At 35.8% G+C, this 21,990-nt stretch overlaps 2 protein-coding genes across 2 annotated transcripts; both read left to right on the plus strand.

Moving 5' to 3' along the window:
• The first annotated feature begins 303 nt into the window (after positions 1-303).
• eif3ba (eukaryotic translation initiation factor 3, subunit Ba) lies at positions 304-10,259 on the plus strand. The gene is given in 19 exon segments (NM_001290093.1): positions 304-536; positions 923-1,115; positions 2,174-2,293; positions 4,120-4,177; positions 4,280-4,408; positions 4,520-4,677; positions 5,816-5,947; positions 6,046-6,112; positions 6,199-6,245; positions 6,539-6,749; positions 6,833-6,905; positions 6,990-7,112; positions 7,190-7,268; positions 7,362-7,500; positions 8,336-8,461; positions 8,557-8,634; positions 8,749-8,857; positions 9,594-9,706; positions 9,785-10,259. Coding segments are annotated over 18 exon segments (2,046 nt in total). The 5' UTR covers positions 304-433; the 3' UTR covers positions 9,695-9,706; positions 9,785-10,259.
• A 6,689-nt stretch (positions 10,260-16,948) lies between these two features.
• chst12a (carbohydrate (chondroitin 4) sulfotransferase 12a) lies at positions 16,949-18,324 on the plus strand. Its single transcript, NM_213547.2, is given in 1 exon segment — positions 16,949-18,324. A coding segment is annotated over 1 exon segment (1,311 nt). The 5' UTR covers positions 16,949-16,988; the 3' UTR covers positions 18,300-18,324.
• The last annotated feature ends 3,666 nt before the right edge of the window (positions 18,325-21,990 follow it).

Below are 21,990 nucleotides of genomic sequence, written 5' to 3' on the forward strand. Positions count from 1 at the left end.
GATGGACAATAGAACTGATGGTAACATTGCGCGCTCTTGTACGGGAGGTTCTTGTCACATGAACAGGAAGTTCAGAGAGCGATAAGCAGAAGACGAGACCAAGTTCACTTAAAAGGGGTCTGCCATGTCATATTCCACAACAAAACTACACATTGTATACAATTTAACCAAATATCATAAAAGTGTTAAGCTCACATAATCTGCCAATGAAGCAAATTTTTATCCTTTTCCTTCAATTATGCTGTACATGAATCCTAACGCTCCAACAGAGCCCTGAGGTGCTCTCCGCGCACATGGTACGGTCCTTCTCTCGCTCGCAGTGGTTGGCGCCGGCTGCTTTGCACATGGCCGAGTGAGTAAAATATCTGGATTACTGCTGTGAAATTCACCACCACCTTCTAACCAGCACAGACCCACAGCAACCGATCTCTAAATGCGAGATACGGAGAACATGGAGGCCGAAATGGAGTATGACGATGAAGAAGAGCCTTCGTTCAGTGATCCGGAGGACTTCGACGATGACATCAGTGATCAGGGTGAGAGAGAGGCCTGCTTTAGCGCGCCTGCCGATCCCAGTCTCACACTAAACCCCATAGCTCAGCATGTCAGCCACGAGCTAACACAAAAATCCTTTGGTTTATTTGTGTGTCAATCTTTCAAGCTGATAAACTACGCTGTTTCACAGTTAATGCCGTTTTATGTTAGTCAAAGCTTCTCTTTAAGTCCAGCATGTGCGCGAACTAGACAAAAGCATCTTAGCAGTAGCTTTAGGGAAATAGACTAACGTTAGTGTCGTAACAGCATAGAGTCAGCAGCTGTTATGCTTTTGGCTTCAGAAACGTCATTGTACTGCCGTTTTGCTTTAACAAATGCTGTTGTGCTAACTGTACTAACTCTATCTGTGTGTTTTCTGGTCATTCAGAGCTGCTGGGGGATGTTCTCAGGGACAAACCGCAGGAGGCTGACGGCATCGACTCAGTCATCGTGGTTGATAATGTGCCTCAGGTCGGACCTGATCGCCTGGAAAAGCTCAAGAACGTCATTCACAAGATCTTCTCAAAGTTTGGCAAAATCACCAATGAGTTCTACCCTGACGCAGATGGAAAGACCAAGGGGTATGTTTGGGTCTGCTTGGTGCGTTTTGGGATGTAGGGATGCACCATTGGTGACATTTAATCAATAATTGATGCAATACGTAAGGGTAGTTCACCCAAGCATCAACATTTAGTCACTGTGAAGTTGGTTCTAAATGCTTGTTTTTATTTTTTCTAAAATTGTTTGGACGAATGTTGGAAACTAACCAATGATATCCGTAGTATGAACGTTTTTATGGGATTCTATGGCTTGCTGGTTCCAACATTCCTCAAGACATTTTCTTCTCTGGTGCTCGAGTAAATTACAGCATTTTCATATTGCTTGAACTATCTCTTAAATTCATTAGACACTTTATTATAAAAGAAAACAAATATTTAAGTAATCTGTCAAATGCCATTAAAACTAACTAAAAACCAATAATGTTTATTAGCAAAACACAAACTGCATTTGCAGAAAACTGTAACATTGCACAAATATAACTTATCTTTCTTCATATCTTATTATCTTCATATTGAAATCTGCAAGTAATTAACTGCTATTGGGCATCTCGATAAATGGTCTTAATGTGCTTCTTTTTTTTTTTTAAACATATGCTTTCAAGTCTTTCTTGTAAATTTGGAAGTTCTCAGATAACAATTATTTTAATTTGACGTTACAAGTACTACTGTGTGTGACTAAAAGGCTTAAATGTATTGGTGGTTTAACCATTACAGAAAAAAAGAGGGCAGCTGTGGCACAAACCTTACATTTTTTTTATGGTCTAATAAAATGAGTTGAGCACAAACTATCTGTATTAGTTTTTAGGTTTCTGTTAAGGTTTTAAAGTGTATATGTGTACTAGTTATTAATGGCATGTTTGCAATGTTGTATATATTTTCTATGGATTATAGGACGTATTGACAGATCGCACTATTATGTCTTCTTTTTCATTCTTTTAAAACCTATTTATTCTTTGTTGATTTTATTTTCTTATACTTTTATTCCTGTTTATGTAAAACACTTTGAATAACCACTGAGTATAAAATGTGCTATAGATATAAACTTGTCTATAATAATTTTCCATGCTTTATCATTACAGGTACATTTTCCTAGAGTATTCTGCACCAAGTCACGCTCATGAAGCGGTAAAAAACGCTGATGGCTACAAGCTGGACAAGCAGCACACCTTCCGTGTCAATCTGTTCACTGACTTTGACAAGTAAGTTATCTTTTAGGGTCTGCAGTAGTGTACTGCAATAGGTTGCTTTAATGAAAGAACCTTTACAGTGTTGTATAATTTATACTCAGTATTGTCTATCATTTCCAGAATGCATTTTGGCAAGCTGTTTCTAATGCCTCAAACTTCATTTAGGGCAGATCAGTTCGTCTCTCAATTTAGCTTGAAATATATCAGGGCTGTGCAGATGCTGATATCAGTATTAAAAAAATCTATTAATATTTAATAGATTAATATTAAAATGTAATTTTTTGATACCTTTTGGGATATTTCACCCCAATTGTCGCCTTTCTTTTGCTTTAAGCAAATATTTCAGCTTCTTTCTTCTGATGAACAAAAATGAAGATATATTGCAAAAAGCTGAAAACTGGTAGTCATTGACTTGTATTTTTGTTTCACTATGGAAGGCATTGGCTACCATTATCCAACATTTTTAAAATATATTTTATGTTCGAAAAATAAACTCCTGTAGAGTTGGAACCACATGAGGGAGAGTAAATGGTGAGAATTTATGTTATTTTTGGGTGAACTTTCCTTTTAAATAAAGCATACTACTTGGACTGCATGATGTTGGAAATAACTGACGCTACAATGTTAGATTCTATGTTTATTGCAATATGAAAACAATTTGACAGGATATCTTTATTTAGAAAAGAATGTTTTATTTTTGAATGACTGGGGTGATTTTGCAGAGGAGTAACTCTGCATATAAATAATATCAAATTACAAATCATAAATTAATGGAATAAAACAAAGACCGAAGTAAAAGAAACATTGCTTGTTTTCTGGGCAGTCTTGACAGTATTCAGGGACAGAGCATAATCCAATTTAAAATATGTTACATATTCTATAATCTGTAAACAAAATGCATTTAATCTGTTAGAATGTTTGCACAGCAACAGGCATTAACAAAATGTACAAATGAAAAGTCTCACTGTCTGGAGCTGTAGTTAGAAACATAGTTCCTGGCTGTGTTCTATTCCCACTTATCCCCCTATGCGCTATTCATTTAGAACATTCTAATATTAAAAGTTGGTATTGTTAAAAATAAAAAAAAACATTAAGGTCATCTCTCTTAGGTGTAATTTGCTTTCTAACTATTTTTACGGTTCAGTTTTAGCGATCTTCATGTTTACAAATGTGCTACCTTCGCAGTGCATTTTGAAAATATTGATATAATTTTGAACACAGCCTCATGACGAAAGCTGTGGGAGACCTATTATTTAAAAGCAGAATTTATGCATTTAATACATGAATTTTAATGTATATTACATATACATTTATGTAGATTTCAGTAAAAATGAAAAACAAGTGCATGTTTTTTCCAACTCTAATATTGGATTTTATTTTAAATGCATGTGTGTATAAAACAATATAATTGGCACAAAGAATTTGAGTTTTTCTCTAAAGATGTAGTTACTCCACCCTGTTTAGAGCATCATTATGGGCGTTTTATGTTAAAACTAACGTGGTTCAAGCGATGGATCTGCGACAGAGAAACCACGAGTTTTGGGAAATATTTGTCACGACATCGTTCTTTTCCCAAACGATGCAACGTACTATGATAGTTCAGCTGCGAGTTACGTCGTTGTTTGGGAAACGCACCCCTGACCGATGGTGCATTGTCATTTGGGATTCCTGCCTGATACCTTGTGATGTGACTTGCAGATGCATACATTGTGATGCTGCAGCCCTACATACTTTGCTATACATGCAAAAATGTGGCACATACAATAACATGGAAGAGAAAATCAGGTGATGCATTAATAATCAACTGATCACTAATCTAAAGTCTTTTATCCACATAGGTACATGTCAATCTGTGATGAGTGGGAAGCTCCTGAAAAGCAGCCATTTAAAGATTTTGTGAGTTTAATAATATTTTTGATTGTCATTGTCGTCATAACCTACTGAAAATCTTTTATTACAAAAATTAATGAATGTTAATATTTGGTGTTTCTTTTACAGGGTAATCTGCGCCACTGGATGGAGGATCCTGACTGTCGTGATCAGTACAGCGTTATCTATGACTCTGGTGAAAGAACGGGCATATTCGCCAATGATGTCAAGGAGCCTATTGAAGTGGAGGAGAGAGCGGTGAGTTAAGTGTAATGTTATAGAAGACTATCATTCATCTGTAAGAATATATAGATATTGTGGACGTGCATGCTCTGACAATCAGTATTTTTCTTTGTATCTTACTTGTAGCGCTGGACTGAGACATACGTGCGCTGGTCTCCGAAAGGCACGTATCTGGCTACATTCCATCAGAGAGGCATCGCTCTGTGGGGTGGGGAGAAGTTCAAGCAGATCCAGAGGTTCAGTCATCAGGGGGTTCAGCTCATTGACTTCTCTCCCTGTGAGAGGTATGTCATGTTCTCCTGTTTAGAAATGGCCTCATGTTTGTATTTTAACACATTTTGCTCCCTGATTTAGACTCAAATAAACATTCCATATGTTTTTGTTTCTATACTGTACGTACTATCACCCTATCCTCAACCCAAACCTCACAGGAAACAATTTTACTTTCTAGCAAAAAAAAAATCAAATTCTATATGAAAAAGCCATTTTTGAAAAATGGTGACATAGGACAAAGTTCTCAGAGTTCACCTTAAAGATGCAGTAGGTCATCTGCCAGAATGCTAGCATTAGCATAATAGCATAGAAATTTTACGACCCCTGCCGTCCAAAGCCACGCCTCCTTAAGTTATGAACTTGCAAACGCGCACTGATTAGATATAACACTAGATCATGTCATTCACTAGTTAGAAAACTCTATGGACACAAACTTTATCAAGCATAGTTGTTGACCGGCCAGCGGTTGCAGGATTTAAATTTCCCCAAAACTGTGTCACAGGCTGTCAATGTTCAAAAATGAACAAATGTGTGAATATAAATCAAACTTCGCCTCAGTAAAGCTGAATAGCTGATCGGAAGAGCTCATTTACTTGTGTTTTGTTGTTAAACTAAATAAAAATTACATCAGTAAAAATGAGTGCTAAAAACAGAAATATCCTGTCATCCTTTTACATTTATGTTACCAAGACAATGAGTGTCATTTTCAATTGTGCTCGCTGATTCTCGTACATTGCTTGTTTTCATTTTTTTTTTACTTGAACAATTAAACAAATGCTCAGGTCTACTTAACCGATTATATTATGGATGCTGTAATCGGTACTCCACGAACTTGAAAATAGCCAATCTTCTGCGGGATGTTTTCAGTGGTTCAGTTGAGGTTGAGTAAATGAGCATCAAATGAGAAGTTGACTAATGGTTAACATCGTTAGTGATAACATTAGTTAACAGTCATAATCCTGGTCATCCTTTCATAACGATAATTCAAAATAACCAAGTAATGACTAATAAATCATCCTTGTTACTACTTGATTTAACTAGTAGGGCATTTTCAGTGCATCATTTTCTATTACAGTCAAATTAGTAATTTTTATTTCAGGTTAGTAAACCTTTTTTAATGTTATCCTTTTTTTTTTTTTTTTTTTGCAGGTATGTTGTTACATTCAGCCCTCTTATGGACACTAAAGACGACCCACAGGCCATCATTATCTGGGATGTTCTCACAGGACAGAAGAAAAGAGGCTTTCACTGTGAAAGCTCTGCCCACTGGCCAATTTTCAAGTAAGTGTGACCTTAGTCGAATTTCGTAGCACATGTTCCTGATTTGAGTACATTTGAACTAGAATATAATAACTTACGCGGAAACCTGTTGTCTTCAGGTGGAGTCCAGATGGGAAATTCTTCGCCCGAATGACCCAAGACATGCTGAGCATCTACGAGACTCCAGTAAGTCTCTTATGGTTTAGACATGAGATTGTTATTTAAACAGCTGATCTCTGAGGATTCTCAATCGAAAATTGTTTCTTTTCTAGTCGATGGGTCTTTTGGAGAAGAAGAGTTTGAAGATAAACGGAATTAAGTGAGTAATATTAAACAATTAAAGGCATAAATATTTGTATTTTTGGGTGTTTTATATAGTATCAAATATGATTTAAGGCATTTATAATTGTTCAGGAATAATGTTTCAGATTTTTTTGTTAAACATTTTTTTCACTTTTGATGTTTTTATGCATGCTTGTTAAGTAAAAGTATTTAAAAAATAAAAATAAAACTTGGAACTTTTACAAAGTTACCTTAAAAAAAGCCTCCTGAGAGTTACACTAATAACTTTTTGTGATTGCACTGATGACTTTTTTTTTCTCATTTCCACAGGGATTTCTCCTGGTCACCTGGTGATAACATCATTGCATTCTGGGTCCCTGAGGATAAGGACATCCCAGCAAGAGTAACGCTCATGCAGTTTCCATCTAGGAATGAGATGAGAGTCCGCAACCTGTTTAATGTTGTAGACTGCAAACTTCACTGGCAGAAGAATGGAGACTATCTCTGTGTGAAGGTGGATCGAACACCCAAAGGAACACAGGTATGAGAGCAGCCTTGAAAGTGCACTTTCAGGCTACACTAAAATAAAAAGGGATTTTCTCAATTTCTACTTTTCTACTTCAGGGTGTTGTCACCAACTTTGAGATCTTCAGGATGAGAGAGAAGCAGGTACCTGTTGATGTGGTGGAGATGAAAGGTAAAAAGGGGATTTTTTTGTTAAGAATTTAGAGGTGTTTTTCTTTTTATTACTGTCTTTACCTACCAATGCTTCATCTTACAGACAGCATTATTGCCTTTGCTTGGGAGCCAAATGGAAGCAAATTTGCTGTGCTACATGGAGAATCTCCTAGAATCAATTCATCATTCTACCATGTGAAGAGCAATGGAAAAATCGACCTAATTAGTGAGTGATTTTTAATGGATTTTTCTTAATAAATGTCAAATTTTCAGAATATGAAACCAAAAATGTGTTGTTTTTAGAAATGTTCGACAAGCAACAGGCAAACAGCATCTTTTGGAGTCCCCAGGGGCAGTTTTTGGTCTTGGCTGGACTGAGGAGGTCTGTTTACAATATATACTCTGCTGTATTAATGTTTCAGGTTTTAGATTGTTTTTTTTTTAACTTGTGCTTTTCTTATGTTTCACTCAATAGCATGAATGGAGCTCTTGCTTTTGTGGACACTTCAGACTGCACCATGATGAACATCGCCGAGCATTACATGGCTTCAGATGTGGAGTGGGACCCCACTGGACGATTCGTCGTGACATCTGTCTCTTGGTGGAGTCACAAGGTGATTTTAATATGGTCCAAATGAAAATTTGTTCAAGACGATATTTCCCTTTTTGCTGTTTGCATCAAATTAATCTTACAATCTATTTTATAGAGATAGAAATGCAAAATAGACAAAGCAGTAAGTAATGTAGATTAAAATATTGTATTATTGAAATTAAAATAAAATGTCAAAATATTATTTAAATAATGTTTCAACATCGTTCAAGTGCATTTATTCTGATTTGTTTGGTAAAATAAAAATAAACATAGAATAGATTAGAGAGACTTATAATGACATTTGATTTGTGTTTTGGGGCTTTCACTGTGATCTTTATCAGGTAAAGAACCATATAAAGTTACTTTATTAACATTGATTATATAAATAATAGAAGTCTTATAAAACCTACTAGAAACAAATTAGTATTTCAATGAGTGCCTTATAAAAAATAAACTGTATTTAACCCTTTATATGTCGTCAAATGATTGTTATACATTGTTTTAAAATTCAGTAAGGTGTTTTAAGAAGAGCATTTGTTTGCTAGGCATCCATTAAATGAATTAAATATAAAGACATTTGCCGTGTTGCAAAATGTGTTATAAATAAAAGGCTTTCCATTAATCAAATAACCTACTTGCAATTGCACCACATTAAGGTGCACTTCCTTTTCACGTTTTATGATGATATATATTTCCTGAACATCAGTTAAGCTTATTAGAAGGATTTCTGAGGGATCTTGTGATGAAGAATGGAGTAATGATGCTGAAAAATGACAGGATCAAATTGCACGTTAAAAATCAAATTAAATGTAAAAGATTTAGGTATTGTAAATCAAATGTTTCTTGTTTTGCTATAGGTGGACAATGCCTTCTGGCTGTGGACGTTCCAGGGTCGCCTGCTGCAGAAGAACAACAAGGAGCGTTTCTGCCAGCTGCTATGGAGGCCTCGTCCGCCCTCTCTCCTGACTCAAGAGCAGATAAAGGTGAGCTGAGGGGTCAGACGCAGGGTCACTCTCATTACTTCCTCAGCTCCCTTCACTGTCGACTCTAATCCCTCCTCGCCTTTCTAATCCCACAGCTCATTAAGAAGGACTTGAAGAAATACTCCAAGATCTTTGAGCAGAAAGATCGTCTCAGCCAGTCCAAGGCTTCAAAGGTATGCATCTTTATTATTACTTTCAAATGATTATTTTTATTTTTACCACACTAGGATGCACACATTTTCAAGTTGAGTGGTCCTCTTTAGATTTGAGTGTCTTGTGCTTTATAGGAACTGGTGGACAAGAGACGTACCATGATGGAGGAGTATCGCAAGCACCGCAAGAGAGCCATGGACATGTACCAGGAGCAGAGACCTCTCCGCCTCGAACTCAGAGGAGGTAATGATGTCCAATGTCGAGTTTAATTCATCCATCAGCAGCTTGCTCAGAAAGCACAGGGTTTCAGTGCACTTCTCTTTTCTCTAGATCAGGTTTTTTGTGATTATTCCACGTTGCCTAATTGCAGTTTCTTGATCTAATCTTGATCATTATACTCAGTTGCAGTCAGTTTAATTTTTAGTTATGCAACCTTGTTGTTACTCACCCTAGCTAAATACATTTAAAAAATATATAATTTAGTTAAAAAAAGGTTTGTGTACGACTAGTGTTTGATTGTTTTGCACATTTTTTTATGTATACAGCTAAGAAATAACTTCATTTTATTATTATTATTATTATTAAATTTTTTTTAAAGCAGGTACAAATCTTTTTAACTAGCCTAACTGGGTCATTAGAAAAGAATCCATAGTGTTTAGCCCTGTATAATTCAGAAATTTCATTCATGATGGTCTTAGTCTTACTTGTGACTGGATGAAACGTGCAAAATACAGATTGCTTTTGTAAAGGTGAAGCAGAAAGTGACGAAATAATAAAATATCTTGACAAAATTCAAACACAGGTGGTCATGAGATGCATTTGAACATGTTGATATCAGTTGGAAATGGTAGTGCGTTTCAGCTGGACATTTGTGATCAGTTCCATGTGAAAAATGTTATGTTTGTAGCGGCCCTTTCTTAGAGGTGTACATATGTTGAATGGGATTTTAGTCCTCAATGGATTTTTCTATGCTTTCTAGGCGTGGACACTGATGAGCTGGACAGCAATGTTGATGACTGGGAGGAAGAGACCATTGAGTTTTTCATCAATGAAGAAATTATTCCCATCGGAGATCTGTAATTGCAACAGCAGGTAATGTGTGCAGTGTTATGGCACATCTTTGACATACCTTGGCACGGTAATACTGACCTGATGTTTTGTTATCTTCAGAATTCGTTTTTACTGGAGTGTGGACAAGCATTGGAGAAAAAATTGAGGGATCACCCTATAAGAGAATTCCTTGTTATCATCAGTCAAGTGCCTTTTAATACTGGTCACTGGGGAAGGAGAATTTTGTGCCACTGTTGACTGCTGCTTTTTAATAACAAAAATCATCCAGCTCTGAGAGGAACCGCCCTGCCAACATCATTCTGGCCTGCTCTCGGTGGATCTGATCATAACACGTTCTTGTTCCTGCCGTCGGTTGATCTACCTCATCAAAAGGGTGTCACCATGGCACAATATGCCATAAACTGTTTTTACATCATCTCACTGAAGGAAAACATTTCATTTCCTAAGGTTTTCCCAAAGGCAAACTTGTACTCTAGTGTGCGAAAATGGCACTACAGTGGTCTGTATCCTCCTCCATTCAGATTACCTGATATTAAATGCACAACAAGGGAATAAAGTTTAACTGAAATCCAAACTTTTGTTGTGTTTTTTTTTTTTTCTTCTGTTGAAGCAAGCTGACAGGATGCTTACGGTTGCAAATGTTTTGTAATGTATAATTAGTCAGTTTTGTCTTGTTTAACTTTAAGATGAGCTTATTTCAGACAGGAATAACACATGTTTGTGCTGCATTTATATAGTTTGTAATACTGTATCAGTTGTTGCACTTCAGCCATTTTTACTAAAACTGCTATGAAATCCATACAAAGGGTCTCACTTTCAGACCTTATATATTTACCAATTAGTTTAAAATGTGTTTGTATCTATGTATGTATGCATGTATATTATTTTAATACACATCAATGATCAAAACACATTTTTTTTTTTTTAATTGGATGAAATTCCCATAATTGGTAGTTGGTTCCAATTCTGATCCTCTGGACTTTCTGCCCTGCACATTTTGTATGTTTTGTATGTGACACGCAAGGCTCAGTTCATGAATCTTGCCATTAACAAGTTGGTCATTTGAATCTGATGCGTTAAGTAAGGAAGACATAAAAAATGTGCAGAGCGGGGATTCCGAGGACTTGGATTGGGAACAAATTGTGTTAAAGATGAATAACTTTGACATTGATTGAAGTTTTTCCAGTTATCTTTTTGTCTCCACACACAGTAGGAAATACTGTAGTCAATATTTGAGGTCTATCAAAACCTTTCATCGAAGTTGTCCTATAATTCCCATTCTTGCCTTAGATTAGAACATTTCTGAGGAACTTTTTTGATCCATTTCAAATGCGGACTACTGTTTATTTTGAAAACCTCTTGTCTGCTATTGATCATTTAAATCCTGTTGCTCTATACATTTAGTTTCTTGCAATTTTTTAAGTCTTATATCGACCATTTCAATTCCTATGACATACTATTTACTAACTCACGTTTTATTTTGTTTGCATTTATTTTATTCTTACTTTTAACTGTTACATATTGTCAAAAAATGTTATTTAAAGGGATAGTTCACCCAAAAAAGAAAATTTACTCAGTTTACTTCCCTCCACTTTCTTTATTCTGTTGAAAACAACCATTGGCACCCATAATCGGAAAATAAAATAATATGGAAGTCAATGGTCACAGGTTTTCAACTTTTTTTCAAAACGTCTTCGTGTTTAACAGACAAAAGGCAAACAAGGGTGATTAAATGATGAAACACTTTTCCTTTTTCAGTGAACTATCCCTTAATAGTTGTAGTAAATAGTTTATCCCCTACAATATTCTGTGGCACCTTTCAAAATGCAATCATGTTCTTATGTATATTTAAAAAGAACGAGTGAAGAACACACTTCTTAAAAGTGAGAGTATATGCTGACAGAAGTCATCAATAATGTAAACGTTACGCAGAATCTCGCGTTCGCTGGGAAATCTCGCGAGATGTGCGCGGAGCACTGAAGCGCTGCTGTGTCAACACCCCGCGCACATCCCTCCTCAGCTGACGCCGTCTGCCTGCCTGCCGAGAAATCAGACTCATGCTATGAGGTGAGACCACGATCATTACAGCCATGATTTGACACGTTACACATTCATTTCGACCATATCACATGGAACATAATACTCGTTTAAATGTGTGTGCTCGAATCACAGCCGAGCGAAAAAAGAAAATACCTGGCACGAGTAGCTTCATGACTTCCTATGGAACAAAAAAGTGGCGTAAGGCACGTCTTTGCACTTGCTCTAGATCTGATTTGATGTCTTCGTATTGTCAGTGGAAAAGCAATCATCTTCCGGTTTAACGGAAATCAGCAGAAAGGAAAAGGGGCATCTATACATGAATGGCTCGCTCGTAGTTTTCGCGGATAAGCTCGAATGTTTGCAGCTTCCTCCCACAGTCAGAGATGGTGTCAAAGAGCTGCATTGTGTCCAGCTGAATGTGAGGGGTCGCCTTTGCCTTTGAAATGAGCACGAGAGCATGGCAAATGTGTAGCCGCTTTGTATATATTTCAGTCCTTGGAATAATAACAATTGACCTGGATTTCTGTATATGTGTACACACACATGACCATAAATCAAAAAAAAAAAAAAAAAATCCGCAGGCGTTTGCATTTACGTCAGTATTTTTGAATGATTATTACGCCACGCTACTACGCACGCATATTTTGTTTGTAGTAGCATCATCATTCTGTTGTGCCGTGACGCCATTCACCAAATGAGCCAATAGTTATGAGTTATCAGTGCCTTGGTTTCTGTCACACGCCAGTTTTCACCAGATGGTTGTTCTTCAACAATACTATGATTGGTGGAAATTGCTGTTGGTTTCCTGTGTAATATGTGTTCATATTCTCCCCCTGCACTTTCCTGTAAGTAAGATAATAATCACATTAATATTTGATGTCTTTGTGTTATTCTGTGAGTGCCCTGTAAACATTTTCTGGGTCATCTAAAAGCCCTGTGGCGGAGTAACTCTTGGTAGGGGTTACATTACTTACTAAATAAATCTGTTTAAACTAAAAATCCCTCTACATTATGTAAGGGATAATGTTCAGTCGAGCCAGTTATTATGGTTAAACAAACCCTGCCTGAGTTTATTTTGTGATAACAGCTGCCTGACTGATATTTCCCAGATAAATATGTGCATGAATGTTCAAATGTTTACCTTAAGTAAAAGATCTGCAAAGACCGCATACTATACACTGCAATGTAGCAAATCTGTAAGAGATGGAGAAGTCTGTAGACTTGGTAAGAAAATCACAAAAAAATATAAAATAATTGAGCCCATGTGAATGGACAAATAATAGACAAGTAATTTATTTGCACCCAGGCCATCCAATATGTCTCCCATACCCCCCCCCCCCCCCCCCCCCTAAGTGGAACATAAAAGAAGAATTTTAGTTGAAAGTGGTCCTTGGTGATTCATAAAATCCAGCTCAATGACCACCTACACTCTGAGAGTCATAAAAAGTATAGGCAAAACAAAATAAATGAGGACACACAGAGGTCTTATAAAGCCAAACAAATGTTTTATGCTGGAAACTTTACATTGTTGTTATTACATCATTGTTACATTTTGTACTGTATGCACTCAAAACAATAAATGTTGCACTGAAGAAAGAAAGTCACCCACATTTTAGATGGTCTGTGGTAGGGCTGCACAATATTTAATAAAATCAGACATTGCAATATCTTTATGCGATATGTATAGCGATATGAATGCAGTTTTAACAGATGGTTCAATAGCACTATTTTGGGGAAGAAATCTTGAATTTAGACTGATTATGGTGGTTTTGTTGGGGAATGAATCATGGACAAAAAATAAACAAATTGCAAGCAACAATGTATACAATAGAGCAGTGGTTGTCAAACAGTGGTACACAGGCTTCCTTCTAGTGGTACGCAGAGGAATCACTGAATAATTAAAGTAAAAAATAAACACGCTTTAACCCTTTAATGCGTATACTAACACCGATGTGATCAGCAAATTGATTTTAAAAGGATAAACCTTTTATTTTATTAAAATTTTTCTAATGTATTCTATCATTTGAAGCTAATTTCCTCCCCATATTTGTAACGGTTGTTGGGGGCACATCCCGTATTTATATATAATCCCAATGTTGATGGGTTTAGTTTAATCACCTGCTTTTCTGGCACACAAAGCCTACTCTTATGCTCAGTGAGCAGGTCTAATTTCTAAATTAAATATTTAAATTCAAATGGTATATTTAAAATACACACTAATGTTTAGATTTCAAAAGAGTTTATATATGAATATGATGGCATACAGCCTATATTTATAAGGTCCAAGGAACATTTGCAGGTTTTGATGAATAAGCTGCTTTATGATAATACTTTACATTTACGCACAGAAGTTTTCTTTTTTTACTTTTTAAGAACAGAGCTATTTTTTTATTAACTTTTAAAAGCACATTTTAATTTAAATGTTGACATTTTATTTATTTTTTTCCTGTAAGCACAGTACAGTGTTAATGTTCAAACTATTTATAATGGTTAAAGTGTTTCACAATAATAAGTATTCATAATAATAGTAATTAATCTGCCTGGTTTTTGAACTCTGCAGAGCTTTAGCTGCTTAATAAGGCCTACTACGCTACTGTATTTCAATATTGGTCATTATGGTGGTACATGGAGAGACACTTTTTTTTTTCTGAGGTGGTAATAGAGCAAAGAAAAAAGTAAAACAAACAGCGTTATGGTTTTCTGGAGTGTCAAACAGAATTCAAGTACAGAATATTCAAATCAATTGTAAAATGTTAAATAGCAATGTATAGACTTTATTGTATTAATAAAAAGAAGAATTATTGTTTCTTCAAAGTTACAAATGTTGTTCTTTTTCTCCCCAAATGCTTCAATCTCTCTTGAAATGCTTTCAAAACACATGCAAATGATACATTTTCACTCTGTTTTAGTTACACTTTGAAGTTACCCAACAATTCTCAGGCATTCTTAACTGTGGTGCTGATCAACTATAATCCAAACCAACATTGCATATCCTGCGATGTGACTATTGCAGATGCACACATTGCGATATCAATGCTGAAACAATATATCGTGCAGCCTTAGCCTGAGGGGTGAGTAAATTAAAGGATTTCCACGTTTCTATTTTTAAATTAGCACATTCTCTTTAAGGCTAGAAAATACTACACAGTTTTAAAAATCACTTTCCACCTAAAAATCTCCTTCAGATTCTCTGCCTTTTGTTTTAATCCAAGGAGAATCTACAATCATATGTGGTTTATAATAATATTTAAGTCATATTTCTGGAAATCTGTTGCACAACATTTGGGTACTGTTAATTTTTGACTCACACTACATAAAATGTAAAATAATCAAACACTATTTTAGGAAAACATGCTGAGTGTTTTTGCTGTAAGTTGAGTGGAAAGTTACAATAAGTTGCTTGTCTGTGGTCTATAAAGCTCTAAGAATAATTAGGCCACTGAAGATGGTAGCAGGAAATGAAGCTGCACATGCTAGCATTATATATTTCTGCTGCTGCTTAAGGAGACGTCATCCAGCACAAAGGAAACATGTTATTTTGTAAGATAGTGTCTGCATTGCAAACATTGTTTCTGAATTTTTTTAAAATGTATAATATGTATACCAACACAGTACCATTGTCAGAAATCCAATTCAGATGTTCGGGAAAGAAAAAGTGCACCTCAGGATGCAAAATTAAGTTTTTAACAATTGTGATGCTATGGAGCCAGATCAGTCTCAAAAGTAACAGCACAATTCATATGTACAAAATCCAATATGTAAATTCATAGATGCACAAAACCAATTTGTGAATTCACAAGTAAAAGGAATAAACATTTGCCCAAATTAATTGAGTCTGTATATTTATGAATTGTGTTTTGAATTATGAATTTGATTTTGAAATTCTGAATTAGATTTGTGTATTTATGAATTGTTCTGAATTTACAAATTAGACTTGTGTATTTATGAACAGTTTTTTAACTTTACAAATTATATTTGTGTATTTATGAACAGTTTTTTTAATTTACAAATTAGATTTATGTATTGATAAACTGTGTTTTGAATTTACTACTTGGATTTTGAAATGGACCCTTTCACAAGACTATTATGACGCATTTAACGGTCATCATAATCTTAAATCCTTGAAAGATTTTAGTAATTAGATTTTCGAAAAAAGACATTAGAACTTATCTGTATTTATGAATGTATTATATCACCTTTGTGTCAAATAAAAAAAAAAAAAGTAATTATCACTTAGGTGAGGTGTTTCTAATGTTTTTATGGGGCTGTGAGTAAATTTGATGTTATTCTGTCGTCTGGTTGCCGTCATCAGTCTTAACACCATCATGGAGTTTTTCTTTTATTTCAGCAAATACAATTGTAAAAAAAAAAAAAAATTGCTGTATTCTCCAATTAGCTCAACTCTAAGTTTACCTAACAATGACTACTTCTGCTACTGAGAAACCAGGAAATGAGTAAAGGGTCTATTCTGAATTGGATTTGTGTTTTTATAAATTATGTTATGAATTTATTAATTATTTTGTAAAACTTTTATGAGACTGATCTGGCTCCATATGATTCAGAGTTTGGACAGTAAGTTGTTTACATAAGATTCCATTTGTATACGCATATAATCTTATTTGAACCAACAGTGTAAATGTAGCTTCATTTGCTACAAAACGACTGAGAATAACAGCCACCTCAGGTATGATCATGTGCCTTGTTTTTATGAAACACACAAAATATTGATGATATAACGTGATCTAATTTTGCCTCAACATTTTAAACATGTCTAATGTTTTCTACTAGATGAAATTTTGTCTTCACCTGAAAAAACAAAAAGGTGAGAGAGATGATCAGAGACGGTCATATGTTCCTCAATTTCTGGTGAAATCTGTCAACTCTTACCACCTAAAATGAGCAATTAGCATTGAATTTAAATTGAGGTAAAATATGTGTGTTTTATTTTATTCTAGCTTTTTAAGCTAACAATTTAAATTGACACAGCACCACTGTGTTTTCATGGTAAGTGATGAAATATAGTTTTTTATTATACTAAAATAGAATGCTCAGTCATGATTAACCAGTCAGAAGGAAGTTTGAATGCTTTATCATATAAAGAGAATCTAAAATGTTAGTTGTCTGTTGTGTAATGAGAACCACAAGATTGTGCCACATATGTCAGCCACAGTCTTGACTTCCCTTTTCTGATTTGTTTCCTTTTACTTCAGAGAATGATGAATGCAGTCTGGGCAGTCGCTTGTATAATGGAGTTGAGGTGAGAATGGCTCTTTCTCAATCAAAATCTACCAAAATGGGAAAGTCAAGGTTATTCCGCATTTTCATGATTGTGGGTGCCGTCTTCATGATCCTTCTTATAATCATATACTGGGATGATGTGGGGGCCTCTAATTTTTACTTGCACACTACCATCTCCGGACCCCATCCGTCACGCCTCTCTCCACAGGGCCGTCGTGGGCCTGAAAAGAAAGTAGAGGAAGACAAGGAGAGCTCGTTCTTGACGGACATAGATGCATTTGTCAACCAGTTTCTAGAAGGAACCGCAGACCCTACAGAACAGGTGCGAGGAGAACCCCCTCCTGGAGAACCTCACAATCAGTCCTCTGAGAAATCAGATGAGAAATTTGTCCCGAGACGAGAGTGGAAGATCCATCTGTCCCCCATTGATCCTGAGAAAAAGCAAAAGCAGGAAAATAGAAAGCAGCTGATCCAGGATGTGTGCGGCAACAAAAGCGTCTTTGACTTCCCCGGAAAGAACAGAACTTTTGACGACATTCCCAATAAAGAGTTGGATCACCTCATCGTGGACGACAGGCATGGGATTATCTACTGTTACGTTCCCAAGGTGGCCTGCACAAACTGGAAGCGCATTATGATTGTGCTGAGTGAGAGCCTGCTAGTGGATGGTGTGCCCTACCAAGACCCTCTAGATGTTCCTCAGGAGCTCATCCACAACAGTAGCCTGCACTTCACCTTCAACAAGTTCTGGAAGCGCTATGGAAAGTTTTCACGGCACCTCATGAAAATCAAGCTCAAGAAATACACCAAGTTTTTGTTTGTGCGGGACCCTTTTGTACGACTGATTTCTGCCTATCGCAACAAATTCGAACAAGAGAACGAAGACTTCTACAAGAGATTCGCTCATGTCATGCTAAAAAAATACAGCAATTACACCGATCCACCGGCATCAGTAGTGGACGCCTTTGCCGCAGGAATTCGACCGTCTTTCTCAAATTTCGTTCAGTATTTATTGGATCCTAGCACTGAGAAAGAGATGCCTTTCAACGAGCACTGGAGACAAATGTACCGTTTGTGCCATCCCTGCCAGATAAATTATGATTTCGTGGGGAAGCTGGAGACTTTGGATGAGGACGCTGAGCACTTGTTGCGTATTCTCCGCGTAGACAATATCGTCGAGTTCCCAGAAAGCCATCGCAACAGAACGGTCAGCAGTTGGGAGCAGGACTGGTTCGCCAACATACCTTTAGAAACCAGAAAAGAGCTGTACAGGCTCTATGAAGCTGACTTTAAACTGTTTGGATATTCCAAACCAGAGAAGCTTTTACATGAGTAATGCATTGATCATCAACTTTATCAGGGTGCTGAAACGATTCTCACAGCACAATCAACAGGGGCAATAGGAGTTCCTGCTGCCTGGTTCTTAATGTGCGGCTCTTTCACATGATGCTGTTAATGAAGGCTCTTTCACATGACTCCAGTTCGAAGGGTCAATGTTAGATTAGTTAGATTGATCCAGTTAGCTCCTCCAGATAGGTTCTGTAATTGCAGACATTGCTTTCTCCATTGTTTGCCATTCAAAAGTGCAGTGCCCTCCTGAACGTGACGTGGAAAAAAAGTTATTATAACCATGAATTTAGAATATGTTTACAAATTATTCATTCCCTCCCTCATAGTTAAATCATGGCCACAGTTTACTCATTTAAGTTTAGTTGAAGCCATTTTGCACTCATATGATGTCTATTTTAATGTGGTTCAAATCAAATCAAAGTAATTAAATGAAAAACTCTGAGACAAAAACCTCACAGGGAACCTCTCTCTACACAATGCTTGTTAAAGGCTGATTTATACTTTTGCGTCAAGCGCACGCGTATGGTCCGGCACAGCCTTCGCATAGCCCTTGCCATGGCTGATGCTAACGCTGATGCGCACCTCTCAAAAAATTTAACTACATGTCGCAACGATGCGTAGTGCAAGCTCTGTTATTGGTAAGCTTGGGCAGCTGTGACAAGTGTGATCGAGCCCAGTGGAGCGAGTGTTTACAAGTGTCGAGTCCTGTGAAGGAGGTCCAGATGGAGACTTATGTGTTTACCTTATGATTAAAGTTGTTGCACGTCTGCCAGTTCCCGCAGTTAGCCACTTGTACATTAAGGTAGCAATCAGGAAAAAACAAAACACCAGTGATGTAACTGGACACAGAGGAACATAAAAGCCTACTGCCAGCTAGCGTTTTGGAAGTGTTATTGCAGAGCAACACAAACAGCATGCAGAAGTATAAATGCATGACTGCACACAAGGCTAATGCCATGAGTCACGTCGATCACGCGACGCTATTATTATAATTATAAATAAGTATGTGCAAGCCAGTGACATGATCTGAGCTTTTCTTGGCTTACTTTGTAAAGTGAGAACGTAAAGTAGAACTAGGTGTTGTGACCAATGTGGTGATTTGATTATTTTTCATATGGATTTGGTTCAATATCAGTAATATAATGACTGATATTAATATTTAATATTTCATTTAAAATGTTAATTTTTAAATTTTATTAACCACACTTAATGAAACAGTTAAGACTTGTAATCAGATTACAATTTCAAGGCATTAGGCATTAAAATTAACATTACATACGATTAATAAAAGCTCTTGTACTTTTTATGTGGAGTTTATTTAAATTAACTGATGTTTACTAAATGATAGTTAACATTAGCCCAATAAATAGTCCCAGAACTTTTAAACTGTATTTCAGCATGAATAGATGTGAAACATCATAACAAGTGAAAATGTTTGAACCATTCAGCGAACCAATGAAGTTTTCAAGTGTTTGCTGCTGTTGTAAGCACTTCTGCAAACAGTGTTAATATTCTTATTTCTTAAAAAGCACTTCAAAATACTGTGAATTATTATTTAAACTTTATAGTGCCCACAATATTATGCAGATTTATTATCACAATGTATTGAATTATTGAATATCAGCATATGTCTATATTACAGGTTAAGAAATAAAACTGCTTTGTAATTCAAAACGGTTTTATAAAACCATTGTCTAAAATAATAATAATAATAATAATAATAAAAAACTGAACATTAATATTATTATTATTATTATTATTATTATTATTATTATTTTATATATTTTATATATATATATTTTATAGCTAAAGTGGCTTTGCAGGGTCATTGTGTTGTCGCAGGATCTACCCAGGGCAAGATATTTGGATGCTGTCTACACGGGATGTGACAGAGATTCTTTTGTCCTCCATGTTTTGTTAAATTGGTGATAAAGTGATATCAAAGAATCCATATATTTCACACAGCCCTGTATAAAAACAAAGTGGAACTGATTGAGCCAGTCACAGTGCAGATGGTATACAGAAAACACAAGACATTGAAATCACTCATGCCTGTGGTTTAATCAAAACTAGGAAAATATGAGTAAAACGAGGGAATAAATGAGAAAAATGTGACCATATTTCAAATAAAAAAACAAATTAGAAAATGAGTTCTACGATATGAACCAAATTGAAAAAGCAAGACATTTTGTGAATATAATGTGGCAATGATTTAACTTAAATGATTAAACAACTGATTTGACAGTGATGAGGAAGTGAATGAGAACATTTTTCCCCCCACCACATCATGTCCGTACAAAAGTATCGATGTTTTGCAAATATTTGATTATATGTTGTACCAGTGCCTGCTTTTTATTTTTGAAGGGCTCTTAAAAACAGTGAAATGGGTTTTGGATGTTTTTTCTTGGTCTGCTGCCTTTGACATCAAAGCTCATGATAGTCAGTAGTGAAGGATTGAAGACCTTGTGATGCTGTTAGCTAATGAGCATTGCTATGATCTTACAGCACATGTAATAGGCTCAAAACATGGTCTAGATGAAGATTTCAATGCAGGAGACAACTCTTGGCACAGTAAAAAGTGTGAAAAGCAGTCATTGGCTGCACTTTTGTTGCACTGTTCAGTGCATCGAGTCCTGTGAAAGAGTCTTTTGGTCTTTGTGGGCATTCAAAGCGATACAGTAGTGAATATACATTCCTTGCACACAGGTTACATTTGCTCAGTCCATTTCCCCCAAGTGTGTTACTATTATTTGTACAGACCTCAAGGAAAATTGAGAGAGAGAGATTTTAATGGTTATCTACTCAATGAAACCTGCACAATTTACTTTTTATTGATATTCTGAACAGTGTTTGAAAGAAACAAACTCACCTCACCAGCATACCTGTCAACCCTCCTGCTTTTCCTGGATTCTTCTGTATTTTACAGTTCTATCCCGCTATCATCCTGTAAAGGTATTTTCCCGTATTTCTCCTGTGTTTTTAATCTTTCTATGAAGAGTGGCAATAATTAGACTCTCTAGGTTTTGGGTAACAGACATATACAAATAATAATAATAATAATATCTAAACATGTCGATCTTGGTAGGTTTTCATTTAAACAACAAATTTAGTCTTAAATAAGCATAATATGTAAGGAAGTAGTCAAATAAGCTTTCATTTTTAGATCTGTGCATTTTATTAATGTGACACTTCTGTCATTTAATGTAATCAAACCAAAAAAATCTAAATGAGGGATTCATTCGCTGCTCTGTAATCAGATTGATTAAATTATTACTGACCATTTCAACTCTTTATTCACAATGAAACTGCTCCAGATGAACAGAATTAGTAATTTGGGAAATTTCTGTTTTTTTTTTGTTGTTGTTTTTTTTTTTAGGTTATCCCTTATTTTCACATCTCAGTGTTGACAGGTATGCTCACCAGTGTTATTATGTATTGTTTTAGTATGTGATAATCCCAGCAAAACACCATTGTCCTTTCATTTTAAGTTGTTTTAGCTAAACAACCACCAAAATACAAAATAAGAGTTTAAAAAAAAAGTATTGTACATTTAGCAAGTGCACATATTAGAGTATTTTAGAATATTTTTGTAACCTTTTACAATTAAATGTGAAAAGTGAAGGCACTTTTTTTGTCCTCGGAAAAAAAGCTAGATATACATTTTGAAATGCAAGCAG

Source organism: Danio rerio, chromosome 3 (genome assembly GCF_052040795.2).
Source record: "Danio rerio strain M-AB ecotype USA chromosome 3, GRCz13ab, whole genome shotgun sequence".
NCBI classification, from domain to species: Eukaryota; Metazoa; Chordata; class Actinopteri; order Cypriniformes; family Danionidae; genus Danio; species Danio rerio.